A 12,063-nucleotide genomic window follows, 5' to 3' on the forward strand; every position below is an offset into this window, starting at 1 on the left:
TGATTATAATAGAACTTTGAAGCTATGCAACACTGAACTCCAAATTGAACGCAATATAAAATTACTTGGGGTCACAATTGATGCAAATTTTGGTTTCAATACGCATATAAAACTAACAGTGACCAAGGCAAAACGATGCTTATATGCTCTTCGTAAGATTCGACATCTTTTGTCTGTTGAAGAAGCTAAATTAATATATACTTCAATAGTCCGAAGTCGTCTTGAATATTGTGCGACTTTGTTTATGTTTCTAGGTAAATGTCATTCAGATCAAATTGAGGCTTGCCAAAATAAAGCGGTGCGAATAATATGCAAAGCACCAAACAAACAAGGTATAGTGCCCTACAACTGATTTTGCGCTATATCTTCGAGCTTAGGTGTCGGTTCAATAGTCTTAGCCAATTAATTAATATTGAACTCGTTTGATCCATCACACTTTGATTAAGTTTTTTTGCGATGAACAATTAAGTTTTTAACTACTTTGTGAAGTTCATAGATTGGCCCGACACGCCATACCTCAGCTTTTGACCCAAAATTGGATAGTTATGATTGAGCAGTAGCGTTAACTTTCATTTTTTATTCAACAGCTAAATGCCTCGATGCACTATCATTTTCAAGATGGTGCCAAGTTTCTGTATGAGAATGTGTCTTGAGGCTTGATATTAAAAACTTAACAGATACCATTACACATTAGCATATTTCGCTTGTTCTGATATGACCCTGTATTATTTTTAGTTACTACACATGAATGGTGGGATTAAGAAATGGCTATAAGACTGTCACAAACTAAGGTACCTTCTAAGCAGGGTTCTAGGGAGGAACAGAGCCAACGAGCAGTTTCCAATTTTATAAGCGATCTTATAAAAAGCAAAGAGAAACCAGGGAAACTTTTTGAGAACCTCGCACTTGCATTTGATGATCAAATTTCGAATGGAATACATGTTAAACGGTACCTTCAACATGATCTCGATTCAATTAACAAACGGCTCTGTTTCAAGCGGGTAAGCTCCTAGTCCGGAGTCACTACTTCGTCCTTTGGCCATTTGTCTTTGAGGTTAACTTTTGTTTATGGGATCTTCTGCTGAGATAAATTATCAGGAAAACTTGAGTTTGTGTGTTTAAGGAATCTAAGTGGCAGCAGTACCGAATCCATTTGATAGCTTTTTGTGTAGCTTTGCTAGATAATAACAATTTTAGTTAACCCAGTTTATGATTATGCACTCAGTCAGTTAACTGTTCTTCAACTCTTAAGTCACTCACTTACCATCAGCCAACTGACATCGAAACCACGGTTACTTATTCACGTTAATAGTGTTTTATTGCGTGTCAATCAGCAGTTGTTCACTGCCCCAAATGGATTGTCGATCAATTGTTTTTAAGAAGCAAAAAATTTTCATATAGTACAGAAAGAGCTGTTGTCAGCAAAGGTTGTTAAGAAGCTTGTGAACCATAAAATTATCCAGAGCTCATGAGCCTCATCTACAAAGAGTACGTTCTAAATCTTAAAATCATTTTCTTTGCTGACTTCAAAACTTCATTGGATTATAAAGAATTATATAATATAATATTTTATAGCCTTTTATTGTCACCGTGATTGGCTGATCGATTGAATGCATCTTTTATCACACTAGTTTCTCACTGGTCTAACTAAACTCTTAGATTAAAAATCTGTTTACAGTTTTACCATATTCCATTTTCCTCTCGTAAGACCGAAGCCATAAAACCATATTAAAGTCCTCACTTTCTAACATTCCAACCATTACAGAAAACAAATTTTTGACATCTCGTATTGCTTAACAGGAAGCGGCCCTCTACAACAGGAAGATGCATAACAAGTTCTTCGTGCCGATATGGGCTGCTGCCATGAATGCTGATGAGTCAGTTGGGTAAGTTTCTTTATCCATGAGGATAACTCTTTGAATTCCTTGAGGATAACATGGATCACTCTTTGAATTCCTTGAGGATAACATGGATCACTCTTTGAATTCCATGAGGATAACATGGATCACTCTTTGAATTCCTTGAGGATAACATGGATCACTCTTTGAATTCCTTGAGGATAACATGGATCACTCTTTGAATTCCATGAGGATAACATGGATCACTCTTTGAATTCCATGAGGATAACATGGATCACTCTTTGAATTCCATGAGGATAACATGGATCACTCTTTGAATTCCTTGAGGGTAGCATGGATCACTCTTTGAATTCCTTGAGGATAACATGAATCACTCTTTGAATTCCTTGAGGATAACATGGATCACTCTTTGAATTCCATGAGGATAACATGGATCACTCTTTGAAATCCTTGAGGATAACATGGATCACTCTTTGAATTCCTTGAGGATAACATGGATCACTCTTTGAATTCCTTGAGGATAACAAAGATCACCCTTTGAATTTTACGCTAATAAATTTGTAAGTAGTTCTTTCATCACATGAAGCGGTTTCTTCATAGTGGCAGTGTATCATAGAAACATCTGCAGCCGTCACATCAGCTACAACTTTTCTCTACTCACATGTGTTCAAGGAGGTGTGATAGTGGTAGAGTTTACGCATTTAGTAAGATTTGTGTCACTCAAAAGTCACTCCAAGTAAGAAATCACTCCAAAATCAGGAGTGATTTCCTCATAGACCAATTTATTATTGTTTGGCTCACTAAGCTTGCAGTAGCAATGGTCGATGAGATTTATCGTCATAGCGATTACGTGGCTGACAGACTATTCATACGATTGGCAACATTTTCGTTGTTCTATGCGTTTGTCGAACTTAGTTAAAAATAGTCTAATAATCATTACGAAAACGAGTCAAACTAGCCGTAAACATTGAATTTATCAATGAATGAATTTTTACGAATGAATGTATGGTGTGTACTTTAAAGGTTGACTTGCAGCAAAATTCACATTTCAATTATTTGGTATCAAAAGATTCACCATGTCTTATTCTGCTGTGTTGTAGGTTCAAAATATGTGGAAATGTGATTACAAGCTTTTAATAGCTCAAAATCGAACAGTTAAAATAAAAAGGCCGCAGGCTGGAATCCCTTTATTTTGATGACGTATTCAACTCGACCGGGTTATTTTTTTGACACGTGATGTTATCACATAATTTGTGATGTTATCATGTAAAATGAGAGGCCACTAAAAGGCTCAATATAACACTTTTTGTAGCATTAGTTTAGTATTAGTACTAGTTAGCATTAGTACTAGTTTATGACAAACACTTCGGGTTTTACCGGAAGACCCCGTATCAAATATAGATGCTCACTACTTCACAGTTTCGTTTCAGCTTGGTCTATTCATCTAGTCATAATATGATCATGTCACCCATATTTTCCGCCGAATGACGCGAGCAGTTTCTGCAGCATTTTCCCATCATCACAGGTGACCAACAAGCTCCTCATGTTTATCAGAGGATGATATACACATCTTCGAGCTAAAGTTAAAAAATTAAGCTAATTTTTAGGCTAGGTTTTGAGATATCAGTGCTCGGAGATAGCATTACAATAATAATCAAATAAATGCATAAGGACCATAGACATGGTTTTATTCAATGCATGAAGTTTATTTGTGAAAATATTTCAACGATTGAGGTTGCGTGAAAGGGTAAACAGAAGCAAAGCACATCGTGTTGAACTATGTCACATTTGAGCCATTTTGAGAGGGATTTCAACCTACAGCCATTGTCATGATGGGCGCGTTTAACTGTTCATTTTTGAGCTTTTAACTCTTTTACTACCGCATTAAGTTCTGACTTAATGATTATTGTGACTGAATTAATTCATACGGATTTTCGAAAAATCGATACACTACTAGTATTTAAGCAATATCTCGAGAGTCAAAACAGATATCGTTTTACGGTAAAATGCATCTTATTTAGAACAATCGAAGTTCTCTACAAGATAAGTTTAAAATTGTTTAGTGGATCCGACTCTCGCAAAATTTCTGACGCTTTCTTTGCGTTGATTGCACGCGGTGTGATTCTTATTGCCAAGACGTTAACGATCTGGTTTTTCCGTTTTGAAAAATAATTAGAAATGGAATTGGTAAGCTAAAAGATTTTCTTATAGTTGCACGTGATTGGCAACAAGGCTGTTTCATTAGGAACAAAATTTTATTGGTCTAGCTAATGTGAGGACTTCGTAATGAACAGAAAAGTTGATAAGCTGATACATCGGCTTACGGTCTGTACTTATACTATGGTCTGTACTATACTACGGTCTGTACTTATACTACGGTCTGTACTTATACTACGGTCTGTACTTACACTACGGTCTGTACTTATACTACGGTCTGCACTTATACTACGGTAGCAAAAGAGTTAAGAGCTTGTAATCACCTTCCCACATATTTGGCACCTACAACAAAACAGAGTAAGTCATGGTGAATCATTTAGTACTAAATAACTGTCATGCGAATTTTGTTGCAAGTCAACCTTTAATCTTGTTATTGATACAAGTAATTTTTTATCGACCCTCAGACTGATTAAACTGATTAGAATGATGAACCTTTCATATTGATAATATGAAAGGTTCTTTTAAACTTTTGTCAAAAGACATCACACGCATACATATGATTAGTTGTTTTTATACATCCTTGTTTTTGTATTTATGACACAATATTGTAATACATACATTTCTTTTTATTTTTCTGCGGTCTTATATGTTAAACACTCTGTTAATAAAAAATATTATGGACTGCCAAATAAGCGTATATATATACATGCATATCCAAGTTTGATATGAATATTCGTGTGAAGCGCTGTCCAGCTACCCTAAAAAGAACACAATTTTTCAAAGTCATATGAGTAGGGTTGCACAGAGTTATGTAATTTTATGACAATATTATATACGAATGTAAAGAGATACGAATGTAAAGAGCAATGCAGCTCAATCTACAAAAAATCTGCAACAATGTGTAATTATTTTTACGCGTAATTTAAACGACTGGTTAAAACTAGTTGTTGGTTAAAACTAGTTGTTGGTATGAATGTACATTTTAGCCAAGAATGACAAGAAAGCTGATGCTTCAAATGCTCTGAAAATTGATTTGTAAAAGAATGTTTAACACATGTTGGTAACATATTGTTTCAACTGAAAATGCCAAAAAAGGTTCTTTAAAATAAAAACTGACAATAAAATTATTATTTCCAAAGATCTTTATATGAGTGTGCAGTAAGTTTAGCATTTTAGAGCAATTTTTGTGTGTGATGGTGGATCTTAGTATTAAGTGATGGGGATCAGATGATGGTAGATCCGGCATTTGCATTTTAAACATCGATCTTTACCTTCGTTGTAGTGTATATTAGAAATGTTTTGGTCAATGATGACAATGTAAAGATTTTCTGTTTTTGGTTTGAGGTATTACCTAGCCTACATTTGATATTAACGATTGCCTTTTCTACGCTCCATATTAGGGGTTGTCTTTTCTATTTATATATATATTTCTCAAAGTATGTGCGTGGATCTATCTGTCTGTCATTCCGGCTATAGCGCACGCTGATTATTTACCGATGCAGCCACCCGTTACGACGCCCCTGTTAAGAAATATTTTTCGTAATGTTCGATTACTATATCTGGGGTCAAGGCCAATTCCTCTCACGCGGACTATCATATCATCTCCGTATCGTCATATTCAAATTTTTGATGTATTGCTTCTGGTGGAACAGTAACCTTTTTATTATACAGACACAGTTTTATGCAATAATTGTTATTATTAATTCTACTTATTCAAGATTTTTATTTTGTATTCTCAGTTCGTATTAATTGTATCATTGCCGAAACATCTTTTATTGTAATCGCAGCAAAACCATCTTAATTTAGCTATTACTTGCTAATTATTTCACATTTACATCTAAACCTTTTTATAGTCATTTTATTTTTTTAGTTTATTTGACAATCTCGAAACATTTTCGTCATAATATGAAGTTTGAAAGTTGTTTGACAAAGTTTGAAAACCTTTAAAGTTGTTTTTATTTTCTCTTTTTATTTATTTCAACTACACGACACACTTCTCTCATGATATATAGTTTGAAATTTAGAATGGCAAATGTTATATGTTAAATACAAATCAATTTTCTGACCAAAGATTTCTTTATTACCCGGGCAATGCCGGGTAGCACAGCTAGTGTTCGATATTAAGGATTGTCTTTTCTATGTTTGATGTCAAGGACTGCATTGTTTATAGTTGCTGCTAGGAATTATACAATATAGCTTGTTATTGCTCCAACAAGTTCACTGTTTCTTGTCTCAGCTGAATCTGTTTTCTGTAGGTACATCATGTACCCAAGATTAATACCCCTAGAGAAAGTATTGCTGAAATGCAAGATTGAAAACACTGCTGACGAAAAAGCACAAAAGAGGCTTATGGAAGTACTTCGACGGTGTTTCGCTCCGATAGCCTTAGCACTTGATGCTCTCCATACACCCATACCAAATCAAAGGTACTACGTTTTACTCTATGTTTTAGCCTTTTTTAGTATTGGCTGACCTTAGGTTTAACTTTACATGGATATTAAATAGGAAATTAATTGCAGTTTTTGGTTATAGCCACATTTCCTATATCTCAGTTCAATTCTATATAATCTGTTTTAAAATTGGTTTTGAGAGTTATTTGTCCAGACTGGTGCTCTGATTTTCTATCCCTTTTGTAACGAAACTAACAAACAATGTTATAGCAAGATTCGCCGGTAGCTGAGCATATTCCATCTTATCTTACAAGCCTTTTAAGGCTGAAACCACTATGAAAATACCTCTTCTTTGCATACAACATGATATCATCCATCTAGAAGAGATGGTTTATCTTGGTGCCCACTTTTAAACTGGTACCCATATATATACAGTGCAAGATGTATATCAAGTGCAAAATGTAGGTGACATTCGCTTTACCCGTAGAAAGGTTAAATTTATCTTCCCAAAATTCTGACGGGCTATTCGAAAAAATACAACGCCACCCTCTTTCTAAGAGGATTAAAAAATAGAGGGTCATGGCATTCAAATAGGGGTTTTACGGTATATAAAAAACATATATGTATAAATATATATATACAGTGTACGTGTACACTGTATATATATATTTATACATATATGTTTTTTATATACCGTAAAACCCCTATTTGAATGCCATGGCCCTCTATTTTTCAATCCTTCTCTTAGAAAGAGAGTGGCGTTGTATTTTTTCGAATAGCCCGTCAGAATTTTGGGAAGATAAATTTAACCTTTTTACGGGTAAAGCGAATGTCACCTACATTTTGCACTTTCCTTCAGAAGAAGCGAAATTAACCTTTTGGGATGCAAGAAATCTGCTATAGCTTACCTCCAACTTATCATTGATCTCTAAATAAATATGCATTGGGAAGCTGAGAAATATCCCTACCAGTTGATATCCATTGCTTCAAAGTAGCCTACGATGATCTTACGGCCTGCTTTGCAATTTGTTGGAGCTTTCAATTTTTTTTTATTTCATTCTACATTTGAAGGCATATTGCTATTTTATAACTATATTTAACAATGTTGCATAAAAGCTCATTGCACTCATTGATATGTCTGCTACAGTCTCCAGCCAAAACTAGCTTTTTATGTGCAATAGGAGTTATGAGCGCCGATCCATCGTAAGCCGATCCATCGTAAGCCGATCCATCGTAAGCCGATCCATCGTAAGCCGAGTTTAGATAACAAAAATGATGCTATCAAATAATATGTTATAAATAAATATGCAGAAATTTATAAGCTATATACTGATAATCTATCAAAAGCTACAAATATAATTATATTCCTGAACAGATGACATAAACACATTATATTTATAATACATGCAGAAACAAAAATTAATATTTTTAAAACAAAACTATTTGCATCGTTTGTTCAACCAGTCGCATGCTGAGTGTTGCTTTGTTTGAACCCTTTTCATCTTTTTCTGGCTGTTCGATACCTTCCACAACATCTTCTGACCCCAACTCTTCTGCTCTGATGAACTAGTCATTATTAGCATCTAAACAATTTTTTTTTAGCAGAGCAGAACTTTTACGCATTACCATTTAGAATATATTTTTGACACAAATAAAGAAACCACAGGTAATCTTGCATATGCGTGCTAAGCAGAAGTTTTAGCCTCAATATAGTAGTGCACGTTCCATCATAATTGCTAACCCATTTTCCATGTACGTTGAAGTATCGTAAAACTATGTTAAAAAGGACCTACTATTGCCCTGATACAGCTGTTAATTACTTTTATGGTGTTGCTTTCAAAGTTTTAACAAAAAACTGTGAAGCTTTAGAGATAGAACATGCACTTTGATATGGACAGCAAAATTGAAGGAATTAATTGTTGTTGATGTAACCGAGTCATTATTAGTACTATTTTATGGACACTTTTTTAATGATCGCTTGCTATTATGGGTTCATAAAAATCAAAGAATGTCAAAGTGGCGGTCAAATAGAGGTGGCGTTCAATTAAAGGGTGGCACTCTATTTTCCAACCTTTCTCCTATAATAGCGGCGGTCAAATGGAGGTGGCGTTGAATTAAAGGTTTTACAAGATGTATATTTTTTATATTGTATATATATATTGTGTATATACCTATATACATGTATATATATACATATATATATACAAGTATATATATACATATATATACACTGCATATATATACTGTATATATACTGTATATGTATGGTATATATGCCGTGTATATGCTTTGCCTAAAGCCATGCTTTAGCGAAAGCATGGCTATCACGGCTAAAGTCGGTTTTCACTGCTTAAGCGCGGCTATCACGTACACACAACTAGCCGAGCTTGAAGAAAGGCAGAGCTTACAATCAAGAAAAGCTATATAAGGAATCAGAGAAGGTAGAGCGCGGGAAAATCTCGCCATTGCAGTTACTTGTACGTGCAAATTAACTGTATTCGCTTATATTTATGGTATATAATTATATAAATATTTCTACTCATAAAAAAAGTTTGGTTCCTTGTGGAGCAGTCAAGGGTTCACAGTGGATCCTATATGATATATATCTGTATATTATATCTATATGATATATATCTGTATATTATATCTATATGGTATATATCTGTATATTATATCTATATGATATATATCTGTATATTATATCTATAAGATGTATATCTGTATATTATATCTATATGATATATATGTGTATATTATATCTATATGATATATATCTGTATATGATATCTATATGATATATATATCTGTATATGATATCTATATGATATATATCTGTATATTGTATCTATAAGATATATATATGTATATTATATCTATATGATATATATATGTATATTATATCTATATTTGTAAATCTCAGTGTTTGTCGTTTGCGTGTCCAGTTATACCGACTAAAATCTAGAAACAAAAAACCTGCTTTGTAGGGGAATTGTACTCAGAACCACTAGTTCTGCAGACTGGTGTGCTATCCAATACGCTATGCTGTCCTTGCCACACTATGAATAATTGTGCACATACTTATTACGCAATAAAATATTTGTGACTACTTCAGATTATTTGATGACTACTTTAGGACGATGTACTACCACCGAGACCTATCTATCAAAAAAGTTTACATGTGTGAGAGTCCACAGGTTTCACCCATCAAAGATCACCCAATCTACGGGGACGCATTGCTGAAGCTTTCTAAATTAACACGTGGCTCCTATCAAGAGGAGATGAATATTTCCCAAACCATAGGGAATTTCTACTTTGTATGTTTATTTTTTACTTCCCAAGTGCTTGTTTATGAGTTCATCATTCCATTACATCTTTGATATCTAATCTATAGCATACATATACCTCAAAGTAACATCTCAACTCTAATCTATAGCATACATATACCTCAAAGTAACATCTCAACTCTAATCCATAGCATACATATACCTCAAAGTAACATCTCAACTCTAATCTATAGCATACAGGTACCTCAAAGTCCCATCTCAACTCGAATCTATAGCATGCATGTACCTCAAAGTACCATCTCAACTCTAATCTATAGCATGCATGTACCTAAAAGTATCATCTCAACTCGAATCTATAGCATACATGTACCTCAAAGCAACATCTCAACTATAATCTATAGCATACATGTTCCTCAAAGTAATATTTCAACTCTAATCTATAGCATACATGTACCTCAAAGTACCATCTCAACTCTAATCTATAGCATGCATGTACCTCAAAGTATCATCTCAACTCTATTCTATAGCATGCATGTACCTCAAAGTACCATCTCAACTCTAATCTATAGCATGCATGTACCTCAAAGTATCATCTCAACACGAATCTATAGCATACATGTACCTCAAAGTAACATCTCAACTCTAATCTATAGCATACATGTACCTCAAAGTACTATCTCAACTCTAATCTATAGCATGCATGTACCTCAAAGTATTATCTCAACTCGAATCTATAGCATACAGGTACCTCAAAGTACCATCTCAACTCTAATCTATAGGATACAGGTACCTCAAAGTAACATCTCAACTCTAATCTATAGCATACATATACCTCAAAGTAACATCTCAACTCTAATCTATAGCATACATATACCTCAAAGTAACATCTCAACTCTAATCTATAGCATACATGTACCTCAAAGTAACATCTCAACTCTAATCTATAGCATACATATACCTCAAAGTAACATCTCAACTCTAATCTATAGCATGCATGTACCTCAAAGTATCATCTTAACTCTAATCTATAGGATACAGGTACCTCAAAGTAACATCTCAACTCTAATCTATAGCATACATATACCTCAAAGTAACATCTCAACTCTAATCTATAGCATACATATACCTCAAAGTAACATCTCAACTCTAATCTATAGCATACATGTACCTCAAAGTAACATCTCAACTCTAATCTATAGCATACATGTACCTCAAAGTACTATCTCAACTCTAATCTATAGCATGCATGTACCTCAAAGTATTATCTCAACTCGAATCTATAGCATACAGGTACCTCAAAGTACCATCTCAACTCTAATCTATAGGATACAGGTACCTCAAAGTAACATCTCAACTCTAATCTATAGCATACATATACCTCAAAGTAACATCTCAACTCTAATCTATAGCATACATATACCTCAAAGTAACATCTCAACTCTAATCTATAGCATACATGTACCTCAAAGTAACATCTCAACTCTAATCTATAGCATACATATACCTCAAAGTAACATCTCAACTCTAATCTATAGCATGCATGTACCTCAAAGTATCATCTTAACTCTAATCTATAGGATACAGGTACCTCAAAGTAACATCTCAACTCTAATCTATAGCATACATATACCTCAAAGTAACATCTCAACTCTAATCTATAGCATACATATACCTCAAAGTAACATCTCAACTCTAATCTATAGCATACATGTACCTCAAAGTAACATCTCAACTCTAATCTATAGCATACATGTACCTCAAAGTATCAACTCATCTCTAATCTATAGTATACATGTACCTCAAAGTAATATCTCAACTCTAATCTATAGCATACATGTACCTCAAAGTATCATATCAACTCGAATCTATAGCATACATATACCTCAAAGTAACATTTCATCTCTAATTGATACATGTGTATATTATGTTCCACCATGCTGTTATTATTCCACTGCTGGGTTTGCTTTTGCTATCATATGTTTATCTTCAATGTTACTAATTGGCTTGTAGTCAAGGAAGTACTTCCACCATCCAGATGCGTTTAGCCGTTCGGATGACAACATCTACCTCAGGAAGCATGACTGGTTTTCTTTTGGTGTCTGTGAGTCTGTCTGTCTAACTCCTTGAATAAGTTACTCTTTGGGCATTTTTGCCATTTGTCACTCTGAATTGCTGAGATTTTATTATAACTTTTTGTAAAGTTGCCACGGTAAATGCGAGGCAAGATTGTGCTGCTATTAATGATGAGATCGCAGCTGGAGTCAGCAGATGTTGCTGTTGTGTGAGTTTCAACTATTCTAAGTTGGCGCTTGCTTCTATGAAATTTTGTAGTCTTCCTCAGTGAGAGCTTATCTGGCTGAAATCAAGTGCTTA

At 34.2% G+C, this 12,063-nt stretch overlaps 1 protein-coding gene across 1 annotated transcript in view; it reads left to right on the plus strand.

Moving 5' to 3' along the window:
* Positions 1-253: 253 nt before the first annotated feature.
* The window catches only part of LOC137404079 (uncharacterized), a 38,267-nt gene continuing 26,457 nt past the window's right edge, over positions 254-12,063 (plus strand). Inside the window, exons 1-6 of the mRNA XM_068090234.1 lie at positions 254-332; positions 736-791; positions 1,801-1,886; positions 6,272-6,442; positions 9,540-9,720; positions 11,701-11,791. Of these exons, the coding sequence (XP_067946335.1) occupies positions 765-791; positions 1,801-1,886; positions 6,272-6,442; positions 9,540-9,720; positions 11,701-11,791 (556 nt within the window). The 5' untranslated portion in view covers positions 254-332; positions 736-764. The remainder of the gene's footprint in view (positions 333-735; positions 792-1,800; positions 1,887-6,271; positions 6,443-9,539; positions 9,721-11,700; positions 11,792-12,063) is intronic.

This window comes from Watersipora subatra, chromosome 9 (assembly GCF_963576615.1).
Source record: "Watersipora subatra chromosome 9, tzWatSuba1.1, whole genome shotgun sequence".
Lineage (NCBI taxonomy): Eukaryota > Metazoa > Bryozoa > Gymnolaemata > Cheilostomatida > Watersiporidae > Watersipora > Watersipora subatra.